The sequence below is a fragment of the Pseudonaja textilis genome, chromosome 1, assembly GCF_049901715.1.
Source record: "Pseudonaja textilis isolate UNSWEBS1 chromosome 1, rPseTex1.2, whole genome shotgun sequence".
Classification (NCBI taxonomy): Eukaryota; Metazoa; Chordata; class Lepidosauria; order Squamata; family Elapidae; genus Pseudonaja; species Pseudonaja textilis.
Genome location: NC_141990.1, coordinates 170,163,386 through 170,187,042, shown reverse-complemented (window position 1 = coordinate 170,187,042; position 23,657 = coordinate 170,163,386). Strand labels below are relative to the sequence as shown.

Below are 23,657 nucleotides of genomic sequence, written 5' to 3'. Positions count from 1 at the left end.
TGTGTAGCCATTGCTGGTTTCTTCTTGGATTTCTTGTTTTTCTTTCTCAATGGTATTGTTCTGGTCTGGGCTTCTATGATCATACTTTTCAGAGTTTCCCAAGATTCTTGAGTTGTTTTCCCCTTTAGGATTTTCATCCATGGAATCTTTCCCAAGTTCTCTCTGAGTTTATTAAAATCATCTCTTTTAAAATCTAAGACTCTGGTGTCATTATGTTCTATTGCTTGTGTTTGTGTTATGTTGAATTCCAATATGACATGATCACTCTCACCCAAGGTTCCTGCAGTTTCAACTCCCTCTATCACTTCTTCTCTGTTTGTAAAAATTAAGTCCAGTATGGTTGTCCCTCTAGTTTCACCTCTACCTTTTGGACAACAAAGTTGTCAGCTAGGTTGGTTAGGAACTTATTTGATTTCTCACTTGGTGCAGAATTAGTTTGCCAATTGATATCAGGATAATTGAAGTCTCCCATTACTATTGTTGTGTGTTTCCTGCATATGTTTGTTGGTTGGTAAAAAGACATCTATTTTTTCTGCTTGATTGGGTGATCTATAATATACACCTATGGCCATGTCAATCTTTTTTTCTTTTATATTGACCCATGTGCATTCTAGGAAGTTTTCATCTTTGGTTTCATGCATTTCTGTAGCAATATAGTGGTCCTTTACATACAGTGCAACTCCACCTCCTCTTTTATGGGGTCTGTTTTTTTTAAGTTTGTATCATTCTACCAGTATGTTCCAATCATGGGTTTCATCCCACCAAGTTTCTGTTATTCCAACTATATCATATTTACCTTCATGTATTCGTTGTTCGAGTTCACCCTGTTTGTTCCCCAGACTTTGTGCATTTGTATATGGGCACTTGAGATCTTTATGTCTGTCACTGTGTTTACTGTCTACATAACCCGTGTTGTGCCTGCCTGCCCCTACTTTCTTGCCACCTGTTTGATTAATGCACATGATATGACACTCACTATTAAATGCTTGGTTTTGATTGACAGCAAGGTTGATAATCTTACCTGCATAAATATCTATTTTGCATACACTAGTATCCTTATTAATTTTAGGTTGCTGGGGACAGAAATGTTCTGTATCCATTAATTCTCTGTCCCCACTGTTCAGTTTAAATGTTTATCCAGAAAATCTGTGAATTTAATGCCAAGTAACTCAGTCCCTTTCTTTGATGGATGCAAACCATCTCTTTTGTATAGTTTTTCATCCGACCAGCTGCAGACATCATGACAAATAAAACCAAAGCCTTCCCTTTTACACCACTCCTTTAGCCACACATTAAACTCCTCTACACGCTGGCCTTTCTGTTTTTGTTCCTTGTATACTGATAGAACCTCTGAAAAGATAAGCCTACAGCCCATATTACTAAGTTCATATCCCAAGCTCTGGAAGTCTTTCTGAACAGAAAGTACATCCTTCTGGGACAGATCATTTGTACCAAGATGTATAATAGCATCAATATCACAGTCCTTACTGGCATTCTTGACTATCTTAAGAATACGCCTGTTGTCTCTGCTGGCAGTAGCAACTGGCAGACAACTGACCTCTTTCAAAACCTCTGTATCCTTTCCTAAATTTACATCCCTTACAATTGAGTCCCCAACCAAAAGGTGGCTTCTCTTTTTGAATGCCTTGCTCTTCTTGTGTGACTGGTGCTTAATACCTGATTGACACTTTTTCCTTTCCAAAGTAAGTTCTTCTTGTAGGACCATGATCCCCGGCTTATTTGAGTTATCGTTATCACAACTACCTTGACCTGTCACTTTAGTATCCTTATTAAGGTCAGCAAGGGCACTGTATCTGTTGTGCTGGGACACAGCAAAAGCTTTGTGTTTATGGTCCACAGCTCTCACCCTGCCAGATCCCACGGTTGCCCATACTGCCCTTTTCCTGTAGGATCTTTGTGATAGTGGGGGCTTATAGCATGGCAGCTCAATAGATGGCTGGATTGGGCACCTAATTTCTGCTTGGAGAGCACAGATTAGAGATTCTACATAGGTAATCTGTCCATGTAGACTGGTAATTTTTTTTACAAAGAGGGCAGTATCCAAATTTGAAAAGAGTACTGTGAAAGAAAGCTGTAAAACAAGTATTACACTGAACTAAGCCAGTCATTTTGAAATAAAATAAAGTCACAATCTCAAGTGCACTAACCCTAAATGTATTATTGGTATTTTTGGTTTAATGGCAAGTGGGCTGCTCTCTTTCTCCTTTGTACTCACCCTCTGCCTTCTCACAAGTAGCCAGCAGCTCCTCCCACCAACCTCTTGGAATTTGAAATGCAATGGGAGCAATGTTGTTTGTCCTTGCTTTCATTGTGGAGATTAGCAATAGCACTTCCACTTATATATCACTTCATAGTGCTTTACAGTCCTCTCTAAGTGGTTTACAGATTGCTCCAACAATCGGTCCTCATTTTACCCACCTCAGAAGTATGGAAGGCTGAGTCAACCTTGAGCTTGGTAAGATTCGAACTGCTGGCAGCTGGCAGTCAGCAGAAGTAGCCTGCGGTACTGCATTCTAACCACCACTATGGCTCTTGTTAAGTGTATATGACTGTAGCCTATGGGTTTTTAATTTAAATTGCCTCCAGAAGTTGTGGGTACTCTTATCACTGGAAGCTGACTGGATAGGCATTAATCAGAAATATTCTCTTGTGAGAGCAGTGGGTTAGATTAGATGACCTCAAGGTCCCTTCTATCTCTGTTACTGTTGCAAACCCAGAGTTCTGTAAATCCCTCCACCATCTCCCTCTGGGTGCCTGGCTGGAGACTCTTAAGCTAATTGGTGACAAGTGATTTTTTTTAAAAAAGCAACTGCAATAGGAGAGTTCTATAAATTACCACCCCACCCTCTTTTGGGCAGCTGTTTGAAGAAGCTTGAGCTGACTAACAGCAAATGGTTGTTTTTTTTTTTAAAGCAACTGTAAACAGAGAGCTCTGCCAGCCTGCTTGGAAGCAATTTAGTTCCTCAGCTGAAGGCTGCACTGGAAATAGCTGATGGTCAGACCAGCAGGAAAGCCTCTCAATTCAGTTAACGATGACAGCAATCAATTAATGAATCAGAGGAAATAGTCAGATCTTCGTTCATTTAATGATCCATTTGATTGAAGTAATGAATTTGATTTTAAACATTGGTAAAATTGAGTCTGATTCCTTTGACAAATTTTTTGACTTACCAACCTAATTGGCAGGTTCCATTAGGTTCTTACCTTGAGGACTACCTATAGTGTTACTGATGCTATTAATACTAGTAATATATACTTTTTGTCATTCTGGAATTGGAAATCCTTTGGTTTATAGGGAGAATTGGAATCACTAGAGTCTCCTTAATATTCTTCATCAGATGTTTTCACTCAGAAAATTCTTGAAAAGATGAAGGCTGGTTAGTGGCTCATGTTTGTCCTTTCCAAGGAAAACAATTAAGTCATATTTGAAAATAGACAAAGTGGTCAGTTCTTTTTTCTTTTTCTTTTTAACAAAAATGTTCCATATACCCACAGCTACACATGGGTTTTCTCAAAAGCTACTTCTCTTCTAAAGGGCTTCCTGACCTAAACCAGTGATCTAAAGATAACTGTGTAAATGTAATTTCCTCATTCTCCTCCAGGATCTAAGTCTCTATTATAGATGTACTTCATAATTCTGAATCCAAGTAAGCATTTATTAGCAGCCCTATAATACAAGTAAGCTAGAGAACAACTGGGTGGGTATGAAAGCAAAAGATAGAAAAGGTGGTGTTACATTACTGGTCTCCTTATCCTCCAAATACCAAATTTCTTGACCATATCTTTTACCCTTCCCAAATTTTTCAGAATATATCCCAAACCAGTTTTAAAGCATTAAGACTTTAAGCAGCAACTCTAGCCATGAATACTTTCTTTTCAAAATACTGAATAATTATTACTGAATAATTATGAGTATCTCTGAATGTTCAAGGGGGTCTGTATACTGTGAAAGCAATTTTAGTATGGTGGTTGCAAGGAGCAAGGGCCCTGATGGAGTTTTTAGAGTTGATTAATAGAAGAAGGATTCTCACCCTTGTAACAGAAAATTGTGTGTCCGGCATTGTGGAATCTCTTAAAGACATACACTGGGTGGGAAACCATGAACTGTCAGACTGGAATCCAGCTGACTCAGCTTCAGCACTTTTTGTATATCAAATCCCAATGAGCACTTTAACTTTCCCTTTCCTCCCTATCATGCAAAGGTACTTGATTGTCAAGAACAGGAAGAAGATAAAGTGTAGAGACAAAGAACAGTATCTAAAGTGCTCTCTCCAGGGACATAATGAATGTAGACATACATGCCAATAAACGAAGGCAAATATGTGTCCCAGGATAATGTTGCAAAATCCAATATGGGTTAGTTACTGGGATCAGAAGTTTACTCTTCCAAGCTTTCAGACTCATGCTGGAGCCAATCTTCAGGGAACTGGAGCCCAAAGCACATCTCCACTCACGCCTCATCACAAAATCTCTAGAAGTGTAAAGCATACAAATCTTGAAATTCGCCACATATGTTCCTCTTGGCTTCTAGGTGTTCACTAAGAAAGGATTTTTCTAAATGACCATCAGAGCATTAGTATTTTGAATATTATTATTAACACGCTCTGATACTAAGAAGTTCTACTTCCCTTGTCCACCTGAAAAGATATCTGTTCCAAATGCAAAACACAAGCAGAGGAGAGGAGTTTTAGTTTCACAGCACCAAGCAGCTTTAGTACAGAATAGTTGAACTAAGCCATGACCAGGCTCCTTGCCGTCTCCTTGCTCACACAACAAATACTGTTTCAGTTTCCAAACAGCCCTCACTGTTTGGAAGTGCTAGCCAGATGCTAGCCAGATGAATACCCATGGATGCTGGTAATCAGAGGAAGATCCCCCCCCCCTTATTTTCCTCCCCCAAAACTAAGCCCAACCACATAGCTTTGTAGCAAAGCATGGGTATTGAGCTAGTATTCCAATAAAGAGAAATTCCCTGGGAGTGGGCTCCAGCATGAGTTTGAAAGCTCTGGTCCCGGAGACCGATTCAAATTAGATCTTGCATGCATGCCATATCTCAACCTACAAATACAACTCAGGCATCGTAAGAAGAGATAAGAAGCTTCAACCAAAAGAAACAAGGAGAGTCATAATGACTTTCTAAATACTTCAGGGAAGAAGGAAAGATGCTGGTGGGATGTGATAATCATGTCTGATGAATTCATTCAAATGTAGAGAAACAATACTTGGACACTTAGAAATAGAAAGACTGAAAATATTCCAGATAATCTGCTACTTAAAAGAGGAATCCAGTTTTTAATATTGCTTTCACTTTTCAGTGATGATGAGCTGTGTCAGATCTTCCTTCGACAGAATGCCTGGGAAATGTTTAAGAAAGATCTATTGAAACTTGTGATGGAGCCCAAACTCATGAAGATGGTACATCCTCCACATCCATGCCCTACAGCTGAAGTCTACGATTCCTGGAGTTTGAATCAAGAAGGAATTTTGGATCTTTCTTCTTTGTGTTACAGAATACCACGGCCGCCACCTAAACTCAAATATGTTCCTATTCAATTAACCCAAACAAGAGAAAGTCTACCAGTTGTTCTACCAAAGCTGATTCATGGCATCTCAGTTGTGCGTCCCAATTTGGATGGCGCATTTTAATAGCATCAGGGTTTAGATGCATAAGTCAGCCATGTAGGCACAGTTCTAAAAGACTGAAGGATGATGATACTACTTACGTGTTTATGGCTATTTGTACATAAATATGCATTTAATTGCCAAAGACTACATTTCTTAATTGACACAATGATTTGTGAATCTAGTCCAATTCATTTTTTCTGATATTGCAGGGAAACAAATTTCTTTTATAAGGTAGGTTTCCCCATGAATATATATATATATGCATCAGTAAATACATGTTTTGTGTTTAGTGCTGAAATATTTACATATTTATTTTTATTTATTAAATGTTTATGCCAGCCATCTCTGCTATAAGGTAACCCTGGGTGGCTTAATGTACAAAAAAGCTACACAATATCTAGCTCTTCCTCTGTAGGCTGATCTGAATCTCACCATTGTTGAAATATCCTGCGAATTTCATATTAACATAACATGCATGGTTGAATAAGCATCACTTATGTTTCAACATAAGACTGAAAAGGAAACATATACTCCAACCTTTTAAGATTGAAAGTTTTATAATCAAATAGCAATATAAACTCCACTGGTTATAATTTAAAGTGCTTCAGTCTTTGGAAAGTCAATAGACCAGAAATGGAGATGTGGCTTTCCAGATTTCCTTAGGGTTCCATTTCTGCAGTGCTACATAATGAATGCTACAATGTGGAATATTGTGCTTTTAAGAAGATGGATAGAATACTTTATTGGCCAAGTGTGATTGGACACACAAGGAATTTGTCTTGGTGTAAATACTCTCAGTATACAGGTGAAACTCGAAAAATTAGAATATTGTGCAAAAGTCCATTTATTTCAGTAATGCAACTTAAAAGGTGAAACTAATATATGAGATAGACTCATTACATGCAAAGCAAGATAGTTCAAGCTGTGATTTGTCATAATTGAGATGATTATGGCTTACAGCTCATGAAAACCCCAGATCCACAATCTCAGAAAATTAGAATATTACATGCAATCAATAAAACAAGGATTGTACATAGAACAATATTGGACCTCTGAAAAGTATAAGCATGCATATGTACTCAGTACTTGGTTTGGGCCCCTTTTGCAGCAATTACTGCCTCAATGCAGCCTGGAAGCTATCAGCCTGTGGCACTGCTGAGGTGTTATGGAAGACCAGGATGCTTCAATAGCGGCCTTCAGCTCTTCTGCATTATTCAATCTCATGTCCCTCATCTTTCTCTTGGCAATGCCCCATAGATTTTCTATGGGGTTCAGATCAGGCGAGTTTGCTGGCCAATTAAGCACAGTAATCCCATGGTTACTGAACCAGGTTTTCGTGCTTTTGGCAGTGTGGGCAGGTGCCAAATCCTGCTGGAAAATGAAGTCAGCATCCCCATAAAGCTTGTCTGTGGAAGGAAACATGAAGTGCTCCAAAATCTCCTGGTAGACGGCTGCATTGACCCTGGACTTAATGAAGCACAGTGGACCAACACCAGCAGATGACATGGCTCCCCAAATCAACACAGACTGTGGAGACTTCACCCTGGACTTCAAGCATCTTGTCGTGTGTGCCTCTCCATTCTTCCTCCAGACTCTGGGTCCTTGGTTTCCAAATGAGATGCAAAAGTTGCTCTCATCAGAAAAGAGGACTTTGGACCACTGAGCAACAGACCAGGTCTGTTTTTCTTTAGCCCAGGTAAGACGCTTCTGACATTGTTCAGTAGCGGCTTGACAAGAGGAATATGGCATTTGAAGCCCATGTCCAGGATCAGTCTGTGTGTGGTGGCTATTGCTGCACTGATTCCAGCCTCCGTCCACTCCTTGTGAAAGTCCCCAACACTTTTGAATGGCCTTTTCCTGACAATCCTCTCCAGGCTGCTGTCATCCCTGCTGCTTGTGCACCTTTTTCTTCCACACTTTTCTCTTCCACATAACTTTCTATTAATGTGCTTTGATACAGCACTTTGGGAACATCCAACTTCATTTGCAATTACCTTTTGAGGCTTTCCCTCCTTATGGAGGGTGTCAATGATGGTTTTCTGCAGAACTGTCAGGTCAGCAGTCTTTCCCATGATTGTGATTCCTACTGAACCAGACTGAGAGACAATTTAAAGGCTCAGGAACCCTTTGCAGGTGTTATGGCTTCATTAGCTGATTAGAGTGGGACACATTGAGCCTAGAATATTGAACCTTTTCACAATATTCTAATTTTCTGAGATTGTGGATTTGGGGTTTTCATGAACTGTAAGCCATAATCATCTCAATTATGACACATCACAGCTTGAACTATCTTGCTTTGCATGTAATGAGTCTGTCTCATATATTAGGTTCACCTTTTAAGTTGCATTACTGAAATAAATGGACTTTTGCACGATATTCTAATTTTTTGAGTTTTACTGGTACATAAAAGAAAAGATATATTCGCCAAGAGTCGAGATGACACTTAAGGATAGTCATAGGGTACAATAAGCAATCAAATCATACTAGGAAACAGTCAATATAAATTGTAAGTATACAAGCAACAAAGTTACAATCATACAGTCACAAGTGGGAGGGGATGGTTGATAAGGAGCGATGACAAGATTAACAGTAATAGTAGTGCAGACTGTAATAATTGAACAGTGTTGTGGGAATTATTTGTTTAGCAGAGTGATGGCTTTCAAGAAAAAAAACTGTTCTTGTGTCTAGTTGTTTGTTGCAATGACGAGGCAGTTGAGGTGTTTGATCATGATCACATGAATCATGATGACTTTATTGGAGTCTAGTCTTGTATTTATACACATTTTTAGTAATCCTCTAACATTGGTTAACTTTGGTTGTTGCTCAACCTTTGTTACTGTCTAGCATAGTAATTAACACAATTATCTCTAGTTAAAGTCTAACACATGTTTACTTCCTCTCTCTAATCCTTCTTTGCATTAGTGATTTTGTTTGTCTGAGTTGTATTTGCTTTTGTCCTTATCTGAGGTTTGCCATCAAGATAATCACCTTCCTGCAATTACAACTCTACATATCCTCGTTTTTTATTTTAAATGGAGGTTTCAAAGATTTATGAATGTATCTCAATTGTAGAGGATTAAGAGAGAGGAAAGCAGGATGAAACAATGCAAATAAATTTAGAATACATTGAATAAAACAACAGGTTACAATTAGTACAATAATAATAATTATAACATAAAAGAAAAACTGTCTGAGCCAAGACCAATCTGGGAGCCAATTGGTTAGCCACTCAGAAGGTGAGTACTGAGCATGGATATTATTTTGAATGTAGGATTGTAAATTGACAAGTTCATCCTCAATAGTTTTATTCAATGAATGAAAATGCACAGCACATCCACGGTGTCAGAACCCGCCTTGATGGTCTAAAAGATAGTCTATGGCAAAAAGTTGCTGTAAGACATCTTGATTTAAATCTTCTATTTCATGCTGGAAATCACGAATAATAGCAGCAGTAGCATTGATGGATTTTTCAAGTCTGCAGGTGAGACCAAGAATAGATCATCTGTTTTCTTGAGCAATTATGCCAGGATAAGAGCCTAGAGTAATGACTCCTGTAACGGCCCCTGCCAATGCACGTCCAAATGTAGAACCAGAAGACAATTGTGTGTCAAAAATAACTTCATCATTACATGTAGGCCCCAGAGAGGAATGCTGCTGTCGAGTTGATGGGAGCGTACCTATTTGAACAGGTAGAGTAAAATAACCTATAGCTGCACATTGATAATGCTGAGGATGCACATTGGTGGCATGTTTATCAAAAAAGAACCACATATTAGGATCTTTAAGCTGCCATCCAGCGCATATCGATCCTGTATTAGATTGATCAGAGGCATTAAAAATAGGAAAATTGTCAGGATACATATCAGGAGCTATATTAATTCCATACAAAGAAGAATTAAAGGTACCTGACAACCAATAGTAGTTAGAACAATAACTATAATTCCCTAGTTTTTTTTATATGTGCTGAGCAGCATCATAATCAAACCAATTATAAAGCCACGTGTGTTTAGCTTGACAACAGAAACACAGACCCCTTGTAAATTGACTAACTTTCAAGTAACGCCAACAGACAGAATTCAATTGCATTGGGGGTTTAGAAAATAGCCAGGAGTGTGAAATAGATTGTAGTTGTGAGACAATAAATGTAGAAGACATGATCAAGTTAGGGGTAAAAGAAATTTGACCAAATGCCATTGGGGGCACATAGTATAAAGTAATATTTGTGCCATGGGTCATAAACATATATTGTGCATGATGAACCCACAAATTAGGATTAAGACAAACCACAGAAGTGTCATTTTGAGCAGAAACACCATTAACCATAAACAAGAAAATACAAAGTAAAATTGCAACAGAATTAGCAGTAATAATAACAAAAACAGCAGCAACAAGATTTTCAGGAGTCTGAGGTAATGAGGCCTGTTGCAGTTGTTGTTGAGCTTGATATGTAGTAGATTTAACCTGTCCCCAAGTGATGGGTTGCGGGCACTTAGACCTTGGAAGCCGAACTTCTGTGTTCCGATGAAGATTGAAATCTGGAATCAGGTTGTGAAGGCCCTGATGCCATGCCATGATATGGACAAACACAGCGTGCTGGAACCCACACTGCTTGTCCAGTAGAAGGATCTTCCATGGCAGCGTAACCACAACCCCAGCTGATCAGCAGTGTAGGGCCTTTCCAGGTTGGATCTGGAGCTTGGCGATACTTTACCAAAGGCCTTGCTAAAGATTCAGTAGTTTGAAAATGTAAATTAACAGGTGAGTCTGCAAGAGAATCTAAAAAGGTTAAATAATTCCAAGTATATAATGCTACAGCAATGAGATTTTGAATCTTTCGCAGATGGTAAGGGCCAGACTCAGTTTGTAATTATTTTTGAAGCAATGCCTTAAAAGTATGATGAGCTTGCTCAACTATAGCTTGACCCTGAGAGTTGTAAGGAATTCCGTGCACTAAGGTAATATTCCATTTCTGACAAAAGGTTTGAAATTCCTTATTAATATAAGCTGGACCATTATCAGTTTTCAACTGAGAAGGCCAAACCATTACAGCAAAATAGGATCGGCAATGAGAAATAACATCCTTTAAGGATTCATCTGCCTTCTGATTTCCTTCAGTCAAGGCATTAGAAAAGAGAGTATGACTTTGAATGTGTTCTACATACGAAGAATACAAGCGAGTTTCCAACCTATTCTTTAAAGATAAAAACAAGGATAACAAATTCTTATCCAAAGAGAGAGCACAATAAGAAAAAGGAAGAGATTGTATTGGTAAATGCACATATTGAGTATCAACAATCAAGTTAATAGGTTGGTCATTGAACAATTGTAAAGCTAAAATTACAGCAGCCAGCTCAGCACGTTGAGCTGAAGTCTGCATGGCAATAAATTTAGAATACCATTGTTATTGAATCTACCAGACGACCACACCTCTTGTAGGTGATCCATCAGTAAAAACTTTAAGCTTTAGAAATAGGATTTCGCACAAAAATGGAAGAAAAAGCCAGATTTAAAGTAGTAGTAACCACTATTCTAGGATCCTTGGGTAAAGAATACAATAAGTCTCCCACATATTGAGAAAAGGCTATCTGATATGATTCTGAAATCATCATCAAATGCTCATGTTCAACTTTTGTACGAGTGAAAGCTATACTAATGAGATCCTGTCCTGTAAGATGTAAGGCTCTTTTACGACCTTTAATAATCAAATCCTCTAATGCCGTCTGATAGGGTAAATGTTTCTACGTGGAGTAGCAGACAAATTAATCCATTCATGAATGTTGACTGCTTGTGGTGAGGCATTAGAATAAAGACATCCCATGGGCAAGGGTGCAGTAGGAAGAATAGCTAAACAAAGTCCTATTGTTAAGGATGTTATCCTGTCCACATATAAACTTATTCAATATTTCTTGAAGGCATGTTCTTTGAAGATCAGTTAATACAATTAGATCTCCTGGTGATTGTGCTCCCTTCAAAGACTGAAATAAGGGCAACATATCACCAGTTGTAATGTAAAAGAATGAGCACGCCCAATTAATAATGCCAAGTAATTTTTGCCATTGTACTAAAGTATATGGTTTCTGTACTTGTAATTCAGGAAGAATTGGAATGGAGCAATTATGCAACATTCTATGTCCTAAGTAGATATAAGGTTCTACCTTTTGAATTTTGTCTGAGGCTATGTACAATCATTGTTCTGCCACAATATCCATTAACTCTTTTAACAATTTAGATTCATCAAAATCTGGGGCTGCTATCAATATATCATCCATATAATGATAGACTAAATAGGAAGGAAATTTATTTCTAAAGGGTTGAAGAGCATTATCCACGAAATATTGACAAAGTGTAGGGGAATTAAGCATTCCCTGAGGCAACACTTACCAATGATATCGTTTTGTGGGCATGCTATTATTAAAAACTTTTCTTAAATCATGAAGGAAATGCCATTTCCCATTTTTCTTTTTTATAACAAAAACAGGAGTATTCCAAAGCTAGTAGAAAGTTCTATATGACCAGCAGCCAATTGTTCTTGAACCAATTGTTGTAAAGCAGCAAGTTTTTCCCTTGATAATGATCATTGTTTCACCCAAACCAGTGTATAACAGAGCCATTTAAGAAGAAGAGCCATCATCAAGAATCAAATGAACATTAAGAAGAGAAAGGATATCATGGCTCCAAATATTAGTATGAATATCTAGAATGTATGGTTGTAGGAAAAAAAGGCTTACCAGCAAATGTTGTAAATTAATTTCTTGAACATTCTGCCAAGCAGCTGTAGAACCTCCTATTCCCCACAATGAAGAAACTGTCATTTTTGCCACTGTACTGGCCAATGTAAAGAGATGACAGTAACATCGGCTCCAGTATCCAATAACCCTTGAAATTGTTGTTTATTTACTAAGAGGGAGGAATTCAGCTGATGAAGTAAACCTACAGATAAAGAAGTTGATCCAAATCCTGCATCCATATGATTACCTATACCAGGATATGGATTTTCATATAGAAGAAGAAACAGTTGAACAGAAGAATTACAAGGAAGAACTTGAGGAAGATTCATCCAAATCTGAATCATAATGATACCAGTGTAATCTGAATCTATTACACTAGGCACAACAAAACAGCCCTTTTTGTGTGCAAAAGAACGAGGCAAAATTAAGCCTACTAATCCCGAAGGAAGAAAACCTTTAAACTGAGATGGAACTATTTTAACTTCCAAAGGAATTTTAAACTCAATTTCCTCTTGAGTGATTAAATCAATCCCAGCGCTACCAGCTGTGGCTAGGGAGGAGTGAGATAGACTGCTGGAGCAGTCAGGTAATATTTGCTTCCAATCTTCAGGAATCATTGTATAACCATTTTTTATTCCTTCTACAAGTCCTCTTGTAAAATTTCCACTAATCCCATTGTCTGTACCTACCTTTTTTAACTCTCCTAAGATCTGATAAGGCAGACCCTCCCATTCTGCTACTTGCAGTCCAAGCTGTGGCCCCTGACCAGGATGATATTGTACTGGACAAACAGACACTAATTCTGCAAGTTCTGTTCCTGAGACAAAGGCATATTTTTTACAATCCTCAACCATTTTCTGAAAAGAAGACTGAACTATAGAGTCAGGAGGCTTTTGCCCTGTATCTGCAGCAGCTGAGTGATGCGTTGCGGGTCCCACTACCGGGATGAATTAGTCAGCTGACGACTTGCACCCGGGCAGACTGTCTGGGCGGGCTCCTCTTAGTGGCAAAGATGACAGCGACACAAAGGTTTCTTTTGGTGAGAGGAAGCCCAGATAGTACTACGCACCTCTCTTTTATTGTGCAGCAAGCAGGGGGGGGAGGGGTTATGTTACACATGAGGAAGTTAGACAGGAATAGGGAATATTGCCATATATGGCTACACCTTATGCTATAGCCAACTCACGTTTTACACGTTGCTGTTCCAATAGTGTCGCCCTATATGTGTATTGTATGTGTATTGGGTTTTCTGTGTACGTGACTTCCTACTGATGTGTCATGATATTGCAACATCTCCTCTGTTTTTTATTATTTTGAGACCTCTCTATTCTTTATGCTGCAAGATCTAGTCCTCCTCCGAGTCCAAGTCCTGCCGGCATATTAGAATGCGACGGCCGTCTCCTTTTTCTGGGTATTCATCTTCGTTCTCCTCCAAGTCTGAAGTGAATGCCAGTAGAGACCTTTTTTCTGCTGGAGTGTTGATCTCGGACCTTATTCTTACAAGCATGTTTATGTTGGTAATCTCAGTATCAATAATGGCCAGTCGTTTTTTGAGGAATTGCATTATTTTCCCAAATACACAAGGGCCCATGGCACACAGCAATAGGAGCAATATTAATGGTCCGGCAATTGAAGAAAGAAGTGTTGTGAGCCATGGGGAGAAATTAAACATATTATGATACCAAGTGTTACCTGCTTCCCTTTCCCTTTTGTGTATTTCCAACCGCTCTTTTAGTTTATCTAATGAATCTTGTACTAAGCCGGTATGATCAGCATAGAAACAACATTCTTCTTTTAATGCTACACATAGCCCTCCTTCTTTTAAAAACAACAGATCAAGGCCCCTTCTATTCTGCAAAACAACTTCTGATAAGGATGTAAGAGATGTTTTAAGGTGAGAAATAGACTGTTTGAGAAGTTCAAGATCTTTGTCTATATCAGCACGCAAAGTTTGGTATTGATTATTACTAACTGCTAGACCGGCAATTCCCGTAGCAGCACCTGTAGCTCCTAGTCCTAGTAATACAGCAAGGGTAAGGGTGGTGACTACCTCTCTCTTAGGACGAGCAAAATTGGTGTTATCCTGCAGAAAGGTTTGGCCGGAGTGGTAAGTTATTTTTGGGACTATCGAAACGAGAACACAGTAACCATTCCTTTGAGTGATGGTGGGGCCGTGAGCACAAGTGGTGAGGCCAGTGTCACAGGCCCACCATGAATTGTTGTCCGGAACAAAATACAAGTTCTGAAAAACAGTAGTGAAATTCCCACCGGTACTCCAAAGTGCCCTTGAAGTACCATTGAGCCATAAGTAAGTCTGGTTACAATGATGACTTGTGGTGTTAGGTACATTTCCCAGGCAGTATCCTGTCCCTATACTGTTACCAATGGTTTGAGTACCTTGTGACCAATGACAAGATGAAGGTGAGTTTTGGGCAGTGAAATTGGTGGTGCTACCAACGGCCTCATAGTAAGGGGGGCCTGCGTTAAGACACAGCCAACAATCATTGGTAATTGCAGGGTTGCTGGCATTGAGGAGGAGGTAACTAGAGTTTATTAACCGTAGCAAAGGTTGGGGAACTGTATGGCCTGGATGATATTCTACCAGGGATATGTTTCTATTAGGACCTACTTGGATAGCGGGCCGCTCAATGACGAGTTTTATGGTAAAGGTATTGCCATAGTCGTACCCATCAGCATAGATCCGGATTCCCCAGGTAAGACCTGCCTCCCACCGTGTAGTCAGCCTTTTCCCTCCCGCTGAAAACAAAATATACATGGGATTACATGGTGTCCATGTGCCTCCCGAGGGGCAAATAGCCTGATGCCAAGAACCATTTTGGAAGGCAAAGATATAATCGTCTTTGATCGGTGGCGACCAGGAGATAGAACCGGTGGAGAGACATGACCAAGCGACACAGAAGGCGTCTGCGGGGCCTCCGCAAACGCGAATATTCTCGCGAGTCTGCTTATGTCCGGGGCAAATATAAAATCGATAGCAATGGACGAATCCCGGAGAAGGTGTGGGTATCTCGGTCGTGCTGGTGTAGGCGGTGAGGCCTACCAATATCTGTCCGACGTCAGCTTTGAGGGTAGGCCACCAGGTGTATGGGTGAGTGGTGTTGCTGATGGAAAATAAGACATGATCGTAGGCATCATATATTGTCCAAGTTTGTTTCATTGGCTGGTGTAGATTGAGGGGGTTTGCAGGCAACGTTTGTAGGAAAAAGGAAGAAAATAATGCAGAGAAGAAGAGGAGGCAGTTATTCATCATGGAGCTTCAACCAGTGGAGATCCAGAGGGTCTGCGTTGGGTTGTGGCTGATCAGGTGGGGAGGTGTGGCAAGGGTGCACACAGCGACCAGGAATCCAGAGAACTTTTTCAGGTAACTGAATTGCAGCGTAACCTCACCCCCAGGTGATAAGTTCAGCAGGACCCTTCCAAGCTGGATCTGGGAGTTGCCTGTAATAGACAAGTGGTCTTGCAGTGGGGAGAGAGGGTTTAGTGAAATGACGAGACACAGCAGACGAGGGAGGGTTCCCAGTGAGGTTAAGGAAATTAAGAGTATACAAACAGACATTTAACAGATTTTGCAGTGTCGGGAGGTTGGGGGGGCTAATCCCTTTTGACCCCGTGTACCGATCAAGGGCTTGTTTAAGCGTTTGGTTTGCCCTTTTTACAATAGCTTGACCTTGGCTATTGAAAGGGATTCCAAATTTGTGGTTAATGGACCAATGATGGCAAAACTCCGAAAAAGCAGAGTTTGTGTAGGCAGGTCCATTATCCGTTTTTAGTATTTTTGGACATCCCAACACTGAAAAGGTTCGAATACAGTGGTTGACTACCTGTTTTGCATTTTCGCCCCTTTGGGGCGTGGCCAATATGAATCCTGAATAAGTATCAATGGTAACATGAAGATATTTCCATGGGGCAAAAGGAGGGTACTGAGTAACATCCGTTTGCCACGTATCACATGCCTGAAGTCCCCTGGGGTTAACCCCTTGAGGGATAGCTTTCGCTTGGAGACTGCATGTAGGGCATTGTTGGATGATAGCAATTGCTTCAGCCATGGTAATGCCAAATTGTTTGACCAGAGCCTTTTTATTTTGGTGAAAATAAGCATGGCTTTCTCCTGCCGTTAAGGGGGCAGGTTGTGTTTGAGCAGCAAAAACCTGTTGGCAAGCAGTATCGGCTCTGACATTTCCCTCGGAGAGGTAACCCGGAAGGTGCTGGTGACTCCGAATGTGAGCAATAAAAAAAGGATATTGACGAGCAGTAATGAGTTGCTGTAAGCAAGAGAACAGTTTTAAAAGGGAAATTTCCACGGAGGGGGAAAGATAAGAGCCATATATGTGAAATACTACTTGAGTGACATACAAGCTGTCAGAGATAAGATTGATTGGGATGTGAGGAAATTTTTCCAAGGCTAAGATGACGGCCGCTAGTTCTGCTTTTTGGGCTGAGGTCTGAAGAGTTGTACAACAGGAATGCCATTGGCCATCTTCCAGCCAAGTACAGGCACCAATGGTCTTGGAACCATCAGTAAAGATGGTCAAAGCTTCAGAGAGAGGTTGTGTGGAGAGGGGTGAAAGAAAAGTGATGGGTACGGTCTTTATAATTTGAATGCGAGGATCAGCTGGCAAATGACACGATACTGATCCAACCCAATCAGCTAATGCGTATTGGAGATCCTCTGAATTTTGAAAGAGCTGTTCCCAAGTATGTAGTTTGAGAGGAACATATACAGTGCTGGGTTCTATACCCATGAGGGCTTTGAGACGTGTTCGGCCTTTTTGAATTAATAGGGCCATTTGCATGGGTTTTGTGGTAATTGTTGCACGAGGGGTGTGTGGTAAGTGCAACCATTCAATGATCGTAATACGCTTGCGGGAGGAAACCACTTGTAATAATATGGCTGTAAAAAGAGCACATGTTGGAAGGATGGCTAGAGAAACGGGTACATCTGGGTGTATGCGGTCAACCCACTGTTCTCTTAAGGCTTGGTTAATTTTGGTTAGGCAATCTTTCTGTTCTTTGGTTAGTGGAATTTTCTGGGCTGGCTGTTGACAGCCAGTAAGAGCTGAAAATAATGGGGAAAGATCATTAGTAGAGATAGACAGGAAAGGTCTGGCCCAGTTGATAGTACCTAAACACTGTTGGAGTTGCACCAGTGTGGGGCTAGGGGGAAGATTAATAAGAGGAAGATCTGGTGAAGCAGTAGATTGTAAGAGTTTATGGCCTAAATATTGGAAGGGATAATGGGCTTGTATCTTCTCAGGCGCTACATGAAGTCCTGCAGCGGTGAGTTGCTGTGTGAGTTCAGGAATAGTTTTTTGTACGGTGCCTTTTGGCCCTTCAGCTGCTATCAAGATGTCATCCATGTAATGATATACTAAAAATGAGGGGTGGCTCTCTCGAAAGGGGGTGAGAACCTGGTCTACATAATATTGGCACATAGTTGGGCTATTCAGCATGCCCTGAGGTAAAACCTTCCACTGATATCTAGCAGTAGGTTTAGCATTGTTATATTCTGGCACCGTAAATGCAAACAAGAGGCGATCACTTTTATTCAAAGGTATAAAGAAAAAACAGTCCTTCAGATCAATTATAATGAGGTCATAATTATGAGGAATAATATTAGGATTAGGCAAACCGCATTGTAATGCCCCCATGGGTTGGAGGACGGTATTAATGGCCCTCAAATCCTGAAGGAGCCTCCATTTCCCTGATTTCTTTTTTACGACAAAGACAGGAGTATTATAAGGACTTTGTGATGGCTCGAGGTGATCTAAAGTAAGTTGTTCCTTGACTAAACCCTGTAAGGCTGATCGTTTTTCTATAGGTAGTGGCCATTGATCAATCCAGACTGGAGTTGAAGATTTGAGTTGAAGTTTGAGAGGGGTAAGAGTTGCCATTGGCTAAGAAATGGTTAGCGTGGCATGAAATTGAGAGAGAAGGTCCCGTCCCCACAGATTAACGTGAAGAGGAAGGATGACAGGTTGAATGTAAGCAGTAGTGGAGACGCCAGCAGAAGTGGCAGAAAGCCACTTAGAACTGACCTTTGCTGTTTGAACACCGCCGACTCCCCGGACAGAGGGGGATTCTTTGGTTGGCCAGGTAGGGGGCCACTCAGAGGTACGGATGACGGAAACGTCTGCGCCTGTATCAACCAACCCTGTAAAGAGACGACCATTTAATTGGACGGTCATCATGGGCTTATTTCCTTCCACTGGGCAATCCAAAGCTAACAAATCAGAAGGGGGAGGAAGAATGACAAGGGTGGCAACAATAGAACCCTTGGCCATTGAGAAGGGGCGGTCCCCTATGCAGGCCAGGGAAAGATTCGCTAAAGATTGATCATCATAAAGGAATGGGGCTGCCACCACTCCTTCAATAGTCAGGGTGGAGTTAGGAATAATCAGCAAAGGGTGCTGTGAAGGGACAGGAAATGCTACTGTCAGAGGAAGGGTGATGACAGATCTAGGAGCCTCATAGACAATGGATTCGGATAGAAGGACTGGCAAGGAAGTAGGTACAGCCTTTGGAGTGGGGCTAGCTGTTGGCCCCGAAACTAGTTTTCCGGCTGTTGCTGAGCCGGGCGGGGATTGGTGCGGCACTGGCTGGCCCAATGGAAACCATTGCGGCAGCGCGGGCACACAGTTTTTGGTTTAGAACTGGGGGGCTGGCCGCGCCCACGAGGGGCGCTGCTGCCACCCGGAGCACGACACTGTGAACGAAAATGGCCAGGCTTCCCGCAATTATAACAATTTCCCTTCAGGCGAGAGGTGGACAAAGCAAGAGTAGAAGAAAGAACTGAAGCTAAAGCCGCAGTGCGGTGAGATTCCGTGCCTACTTCCTGGCACGCGCGAATATAATCCGCAAGATTTTGAGTTGGCAAGGCTTGAAGGGGCTTGAGAATTTTCTGACAGTCCACATTAGCATTAGCAACGGCTAAACGCATGAGAAGTTCGCTCTGAGCGGCAATATTATCCACCTGCCTGCTAATGGCATCTGTGAGACGATCAATAAAGGAGGTATAGGGTTCAGAGGGCCCTTGAAGGATAGAAGTAAAGGAGTGGGTAGGTTGAGAGGTGTTAGGGAGCCGCTTGAAGGCGTTTAGCGCAGCTTCCCTCATAATTGGGTACCCCCCCACTCCCATAGTGATCTCTTGCGTGGGGTTTTGCACCGTACCTTGGCATAAGAGATGATCAAGAGTAACTCCTGCTGGTAGTCCGGCTGCAGCAGCAGCGTTAATACCGAGGCGAAATTCATTGTGCCAGGTGGCAAGCAAAGCAGGAGAGAGAAGCATAGAAGCAATAGCTTTCCACTCTGAAGTAAGAACCAGATGATGCGTAGAAATGTTGGCTAAAAGTTGGCGGGTATACGGGGAGTCGATGCCATACTTAGAAGCAGCAGTTTTTAATTCCTTTAACAAAGTCCACTCCAATGGGGTATAATGAGGGACAGGATTACCCCCAGCAGCGGGGGTTTGAAGAATCATAGGGAAACAAGAAAGATCATCTGCAGATAGCTTTCCTTCCGCCAAAGCCGATTGAAAGGCATTATGGACAGGAGGATCTGTCGCTGCGGCGGAAGGAGGCAACAGAGAAGAGGGGTTCGGAGAAGAGTCAAGGGGTGGGGTGGAGTAGGGTGGAGGTGCTGAGGCAGCAACAGGAGAGAGTTCAGCGGAAGGTGGGTCTGAGGAAGACTGGATAGAATCATCGGGAAAGAGAATATTAAGGGCGGCCATAATGGCACGCCAAGAACAAATAATCTGAGGTGGAGCCCTGGGTGGTTCATGCATCCATTTCCCCATCCGTTCCCAAGAGGAACGTTTAAGAGTGCCTTCCGCGGGATACGCGGGGCAGTGTTGTTGGACATAACTCAAAAAATCATCCAAATACTTTTTTGACAGAGGATATACATTTGTGCCGTTAACCTTCTGCAAATAATTTGCCTTCTTCACTAAAGCGAGAAGTTCATCCCTATGCTTGAGTTGAACTTGAGAAAGTGAGGAGCCCATACTTACGATGCGCGAGCCTATTCCAGGTGCGTAGTACAGGAGTGAAGGAAGCGCATTCCTAGACAAGAATCACGCTTTGTCGGGGACGTATCGCTGAGACGATCACGTCGGGGTCACCAGTTGATGCGTTGCGGGTCCCACTACCGGGATGAATTAGTCAGCTGACGACCTGCACCCGGGCAGACTGTCCGGGCGGGCTCCTCTTAGTGGCAAAGATGACAGCGACACAAAGGTTTCTTTTGGTGAGAGGAAGCCCAGATAGTACTACGCACCTCTCTTTTATTGTGCAGCAAGCGGGGGGGGGGGTTATGTTACACATGAGGAAGTTAGACAGGAATAGGGAATATTGCCATATATGGCTACACCTTATGCTATAGCCAACTCACGTTTTACACGTTGCTGTTCCAATAGTGTCGCCCTATGTGTATTGTATGTGTATTGGGTTTTCTGTGTACGTGACTTCCTACTGATGTGTCATGATATTGCAACAGCTGAGGGAATGGAAGACATATATTCAGGTGGAGAAGGGGGACAAATGGCAGCATTAGTATAACGTGAAGGTAGAGGTGTTAAAAGAGAAAGTTCATTGTGACAAAATTTTTCAATTGCATATCTACATAAATGCCACACCTGCAAAACTTCTATCTCTGCTCTAGGTTCAGTATGCAATGTTTTCCCTATACGTTCCCAATCAGTTAATTTTAAAGACCCCTCTTTTGGATACCATAAGCACTGAGCTGCAATCTCCTGGACCAGCCTTAAGAGATTTTTCTCTGGTACCTGAGTATTATTTTTCTTCAACAAATAGCAAATAACAAATTCATCTACATGCTTCCTTTGTTCCTCTGAAAGCGAAGACCCCATACTTACAGAAACCAAAAAATGGTTGAGAAACCACAATGGGTTGAAGGTGCACCAAATCCTTGCCGGACAAAGTAAGAGGGTCCTGTTCAGGCGCCACTTGTTGCAATGACGAGGCAGTCGAGGTGTTTGATCATGATCACATGAATCATGATGACTTTATTGGAGTCTAGTCTTGAATTTATACACATTTTTAGTAATCCTCTAACATTGGTTAACTTTGGTTGTTGCTCAACCTTTGTTACTGTCTAGCATAGTAATTAACACAATTAATTATCTCTAGTTAAAGTTTAACACATGTTTACTTCCTCTCTCTAACCCTTCTTTGCATTAGTGATTTTATTTGTCTGAGTTGTATTTGCTTTTGTCCTTATCTGAGGTTTGCCATCAAGATAATGACCTTCCTGCAATTACAACTCTACAGTTGTTCTGGTGTGCAATGATCTATAGCATCGTTTTGAGGGAAGGAGTTGAAACAGTTTATGTCTGGATGTGAGGGGGTCTGTAAATATTTTCACAACCCTCTTTTTGACTCATGCAGTATACAGGTCCTCGATTGAAGGCAGGTTGGTAGTGATTGTTTTTTCTGCAGTCCTAATTACTCTCTGAAGTCTGTGTCTGTCCTGTTAGGTTGCAGAACCAAATGAGACAGTTATAGAGGTACAGATTATAGACTCAATGATTCTCTGTAGAACTGTATCAGCAGCTCCTTGGGCTGTTTGAGCTTTCTGAGTTGGCGCGGAAAGAACATTCTTTGTTGTGCTTTTTTGATGACATTTTTGATGACATTTTTGATGTTAGGTGTCCATTTTAGGTCATGTGATATAGTAGAACCTAGAAATTTGAAGGTCTCTACTGTTGATACAGTGTTGTCTAGTATTGTAAGAGGTGGTAGTATGGGAGGGTTTCTTCTAAAGTCTACCACCATTTCTACAGTTTTGAATGTGTTCAGTTCCGGTTACACCACGAGGCAAGTTGTATAACCTCCTGTCTGTATGCAGATTCATCGTTGAATTGAATGAGACCAATCATTGTGTCATTAGCAAACTTCAGTATTTTAACAGATGGGTCATTTGAGATGCAGTCATTGGTATATAGGGAGAAGAGAAGTGGAGAAAGCACACAGCCTTGGGGAGGGCTGTGCTGATTGTATAGGTATCGGATGTGATTTTACCTAGTTTCATCTGCTGCTTCCTGTCTGTTAGGAAGCTTATGATACACTTACAAGTATGTTCAGGTACCGCTAGTTGGTTTAATTTACTTAAGAAGAGTGTCTGGAATCATGGTATTGAATGCTGAACTGAAGTCTACAAAGAGGACCTTTGCGTAGGTATTTGGAGATTCAAGGTGTTGTAGGATGTAATGCAGAGTCTTGTTAACAGCATCATCTGTCGATCTGTATTTGCTCAGTATGCAAACTGCATGGGATCTATCAGCGGATCCGTGATGGTTTTCAGGTGGGACAGCACAAGCCTTTCAAAGATTTTCATAACTACAGATGTTAGAGCAACTGGTCTGTAGTCATTCAGTTCCTTGATGGAGGGCTTTTTTGGCACTGGGATGATAGTAGAATGTACTATAGTGTTTGAAGCAGGAAGGAGAGTTGAAGCCAGCAGATGCCCATTAGACAGTTACTTTTAATTAGTCTGATTCACTTACATATTTCTGGGTGCTTTCTGAAGTACTTTACATTTCAATGATTGCTATGTGTGCTTAGCTCTCTTCCTATGACTAAAAAGACTTGCTTGTCATCCAAAGTGACTGGGAACCTCAGATCTAAGGTGGAGCCTTGGAATGGTGCTGGCCTAATGAAAGCTACTCAGTGTCAAAAGTGAGCATACTCTGGCCTCACTTCCAATCTCTGATGTCTTGCTCACAGCAGAAATACGAGGGCTATCCACAAAATAGATTACATTTTTGTCTGTAGCAAGAAGGGGCGGAGCTAGCGTGGCCATCTTTGGTCTATGCATCCGCCACTCAGTCTGCATCTAGTCGTGCTAGTGGGAGGTTCGTTTCATTGCCCGTTATTTCACAGCAAACGTTTGAAATGTGTGCTGCAATTGAAAATCCCTCGAGTTGTGAGGTGCGATCAGTGATAAGGTTTTTGTTGGCAAAAAACCATAATCCAATTGAAATTTTTCGGCAACTGTGTGAAGTGTACAGGGACAACATCATCACTGAAGGTGGAGTGCGCCAATGGTGCATTAAGTTTAAAAATGGCCGAACTACGGCACTCGAGAAGTCCTGAATGCTTTCAAGTGGGAGATTTTTCCTCATCCGCCCTACAGCCACGATCTTGCACCAAGCGACTACCACTTGTTTCCGAGGATGAAGACCTGGCTTGGAACACAGCGCTTTGATGCCTGAGATTTGAGCCAGTCAGTCATGCCCGCCCGCAGTTC

General features: G+C 41.4%; 2 protein-coding genes and 1 pseudogene across 2 annotated transcripts in view; 1 reads left to right on the top strand and 2 right to left on the bottom strand.

The window, feature by feature from the left end:
- LOC113433931 (cyclic nucleotide-binding domain-containing protein 2) overlaps positions 1-5,850 on the top strand; it is a 121,701-nt gene extending 115,851 nt beyond the window's left edge. Inside the window, exon 13 of the mRNA XM_026696761.2 lies at positions 5,337-5,850. Coding sequence (XP_026552546.1) covers positions 5,337-5,667 — 331 coding nt within the window. The 3' untranslated portion in view covers positions 5,668-5,850. The remainder of the gene's footprint in view (positions 1-5,336) is intronic.
- Positions 5,851-6,136: 286 nt separating this feature from the next.
- LOC148127923 (uncharacterized) lies at positions 6,137-10,606 on the bottom strand (annotated as a pseudogene).
- Positions 10,607-18,289: 7,683 nt separating this feature from the next.
- LOC148127922 (endogenous retrovirus group K member 25 Pro protein-like) lies at positions 18,290-18,676 on the bottom strand. Its single transcript, XM_087923509.1, has one exon. The coding sequence runs from the start codon at positions 18,674-18,676 to the stop codon at positions 18,290-18,292; it is 387 nt and encodes a 128-aa protein (XP_087779635.1).
- Positions 18,677-23,657: the final 4,981 nt, after the last annotated feature.

What these genes read in the sequence shown, in the direction of transcription:
- LOC148127922 (XM_087923509.1), bottom strand. Translation starts at nt 18,676, where the DNA reads ATGGCCAAGGGTTCTATTGTTGCCACCCTTGTCATTCTTCCTCCCCCT.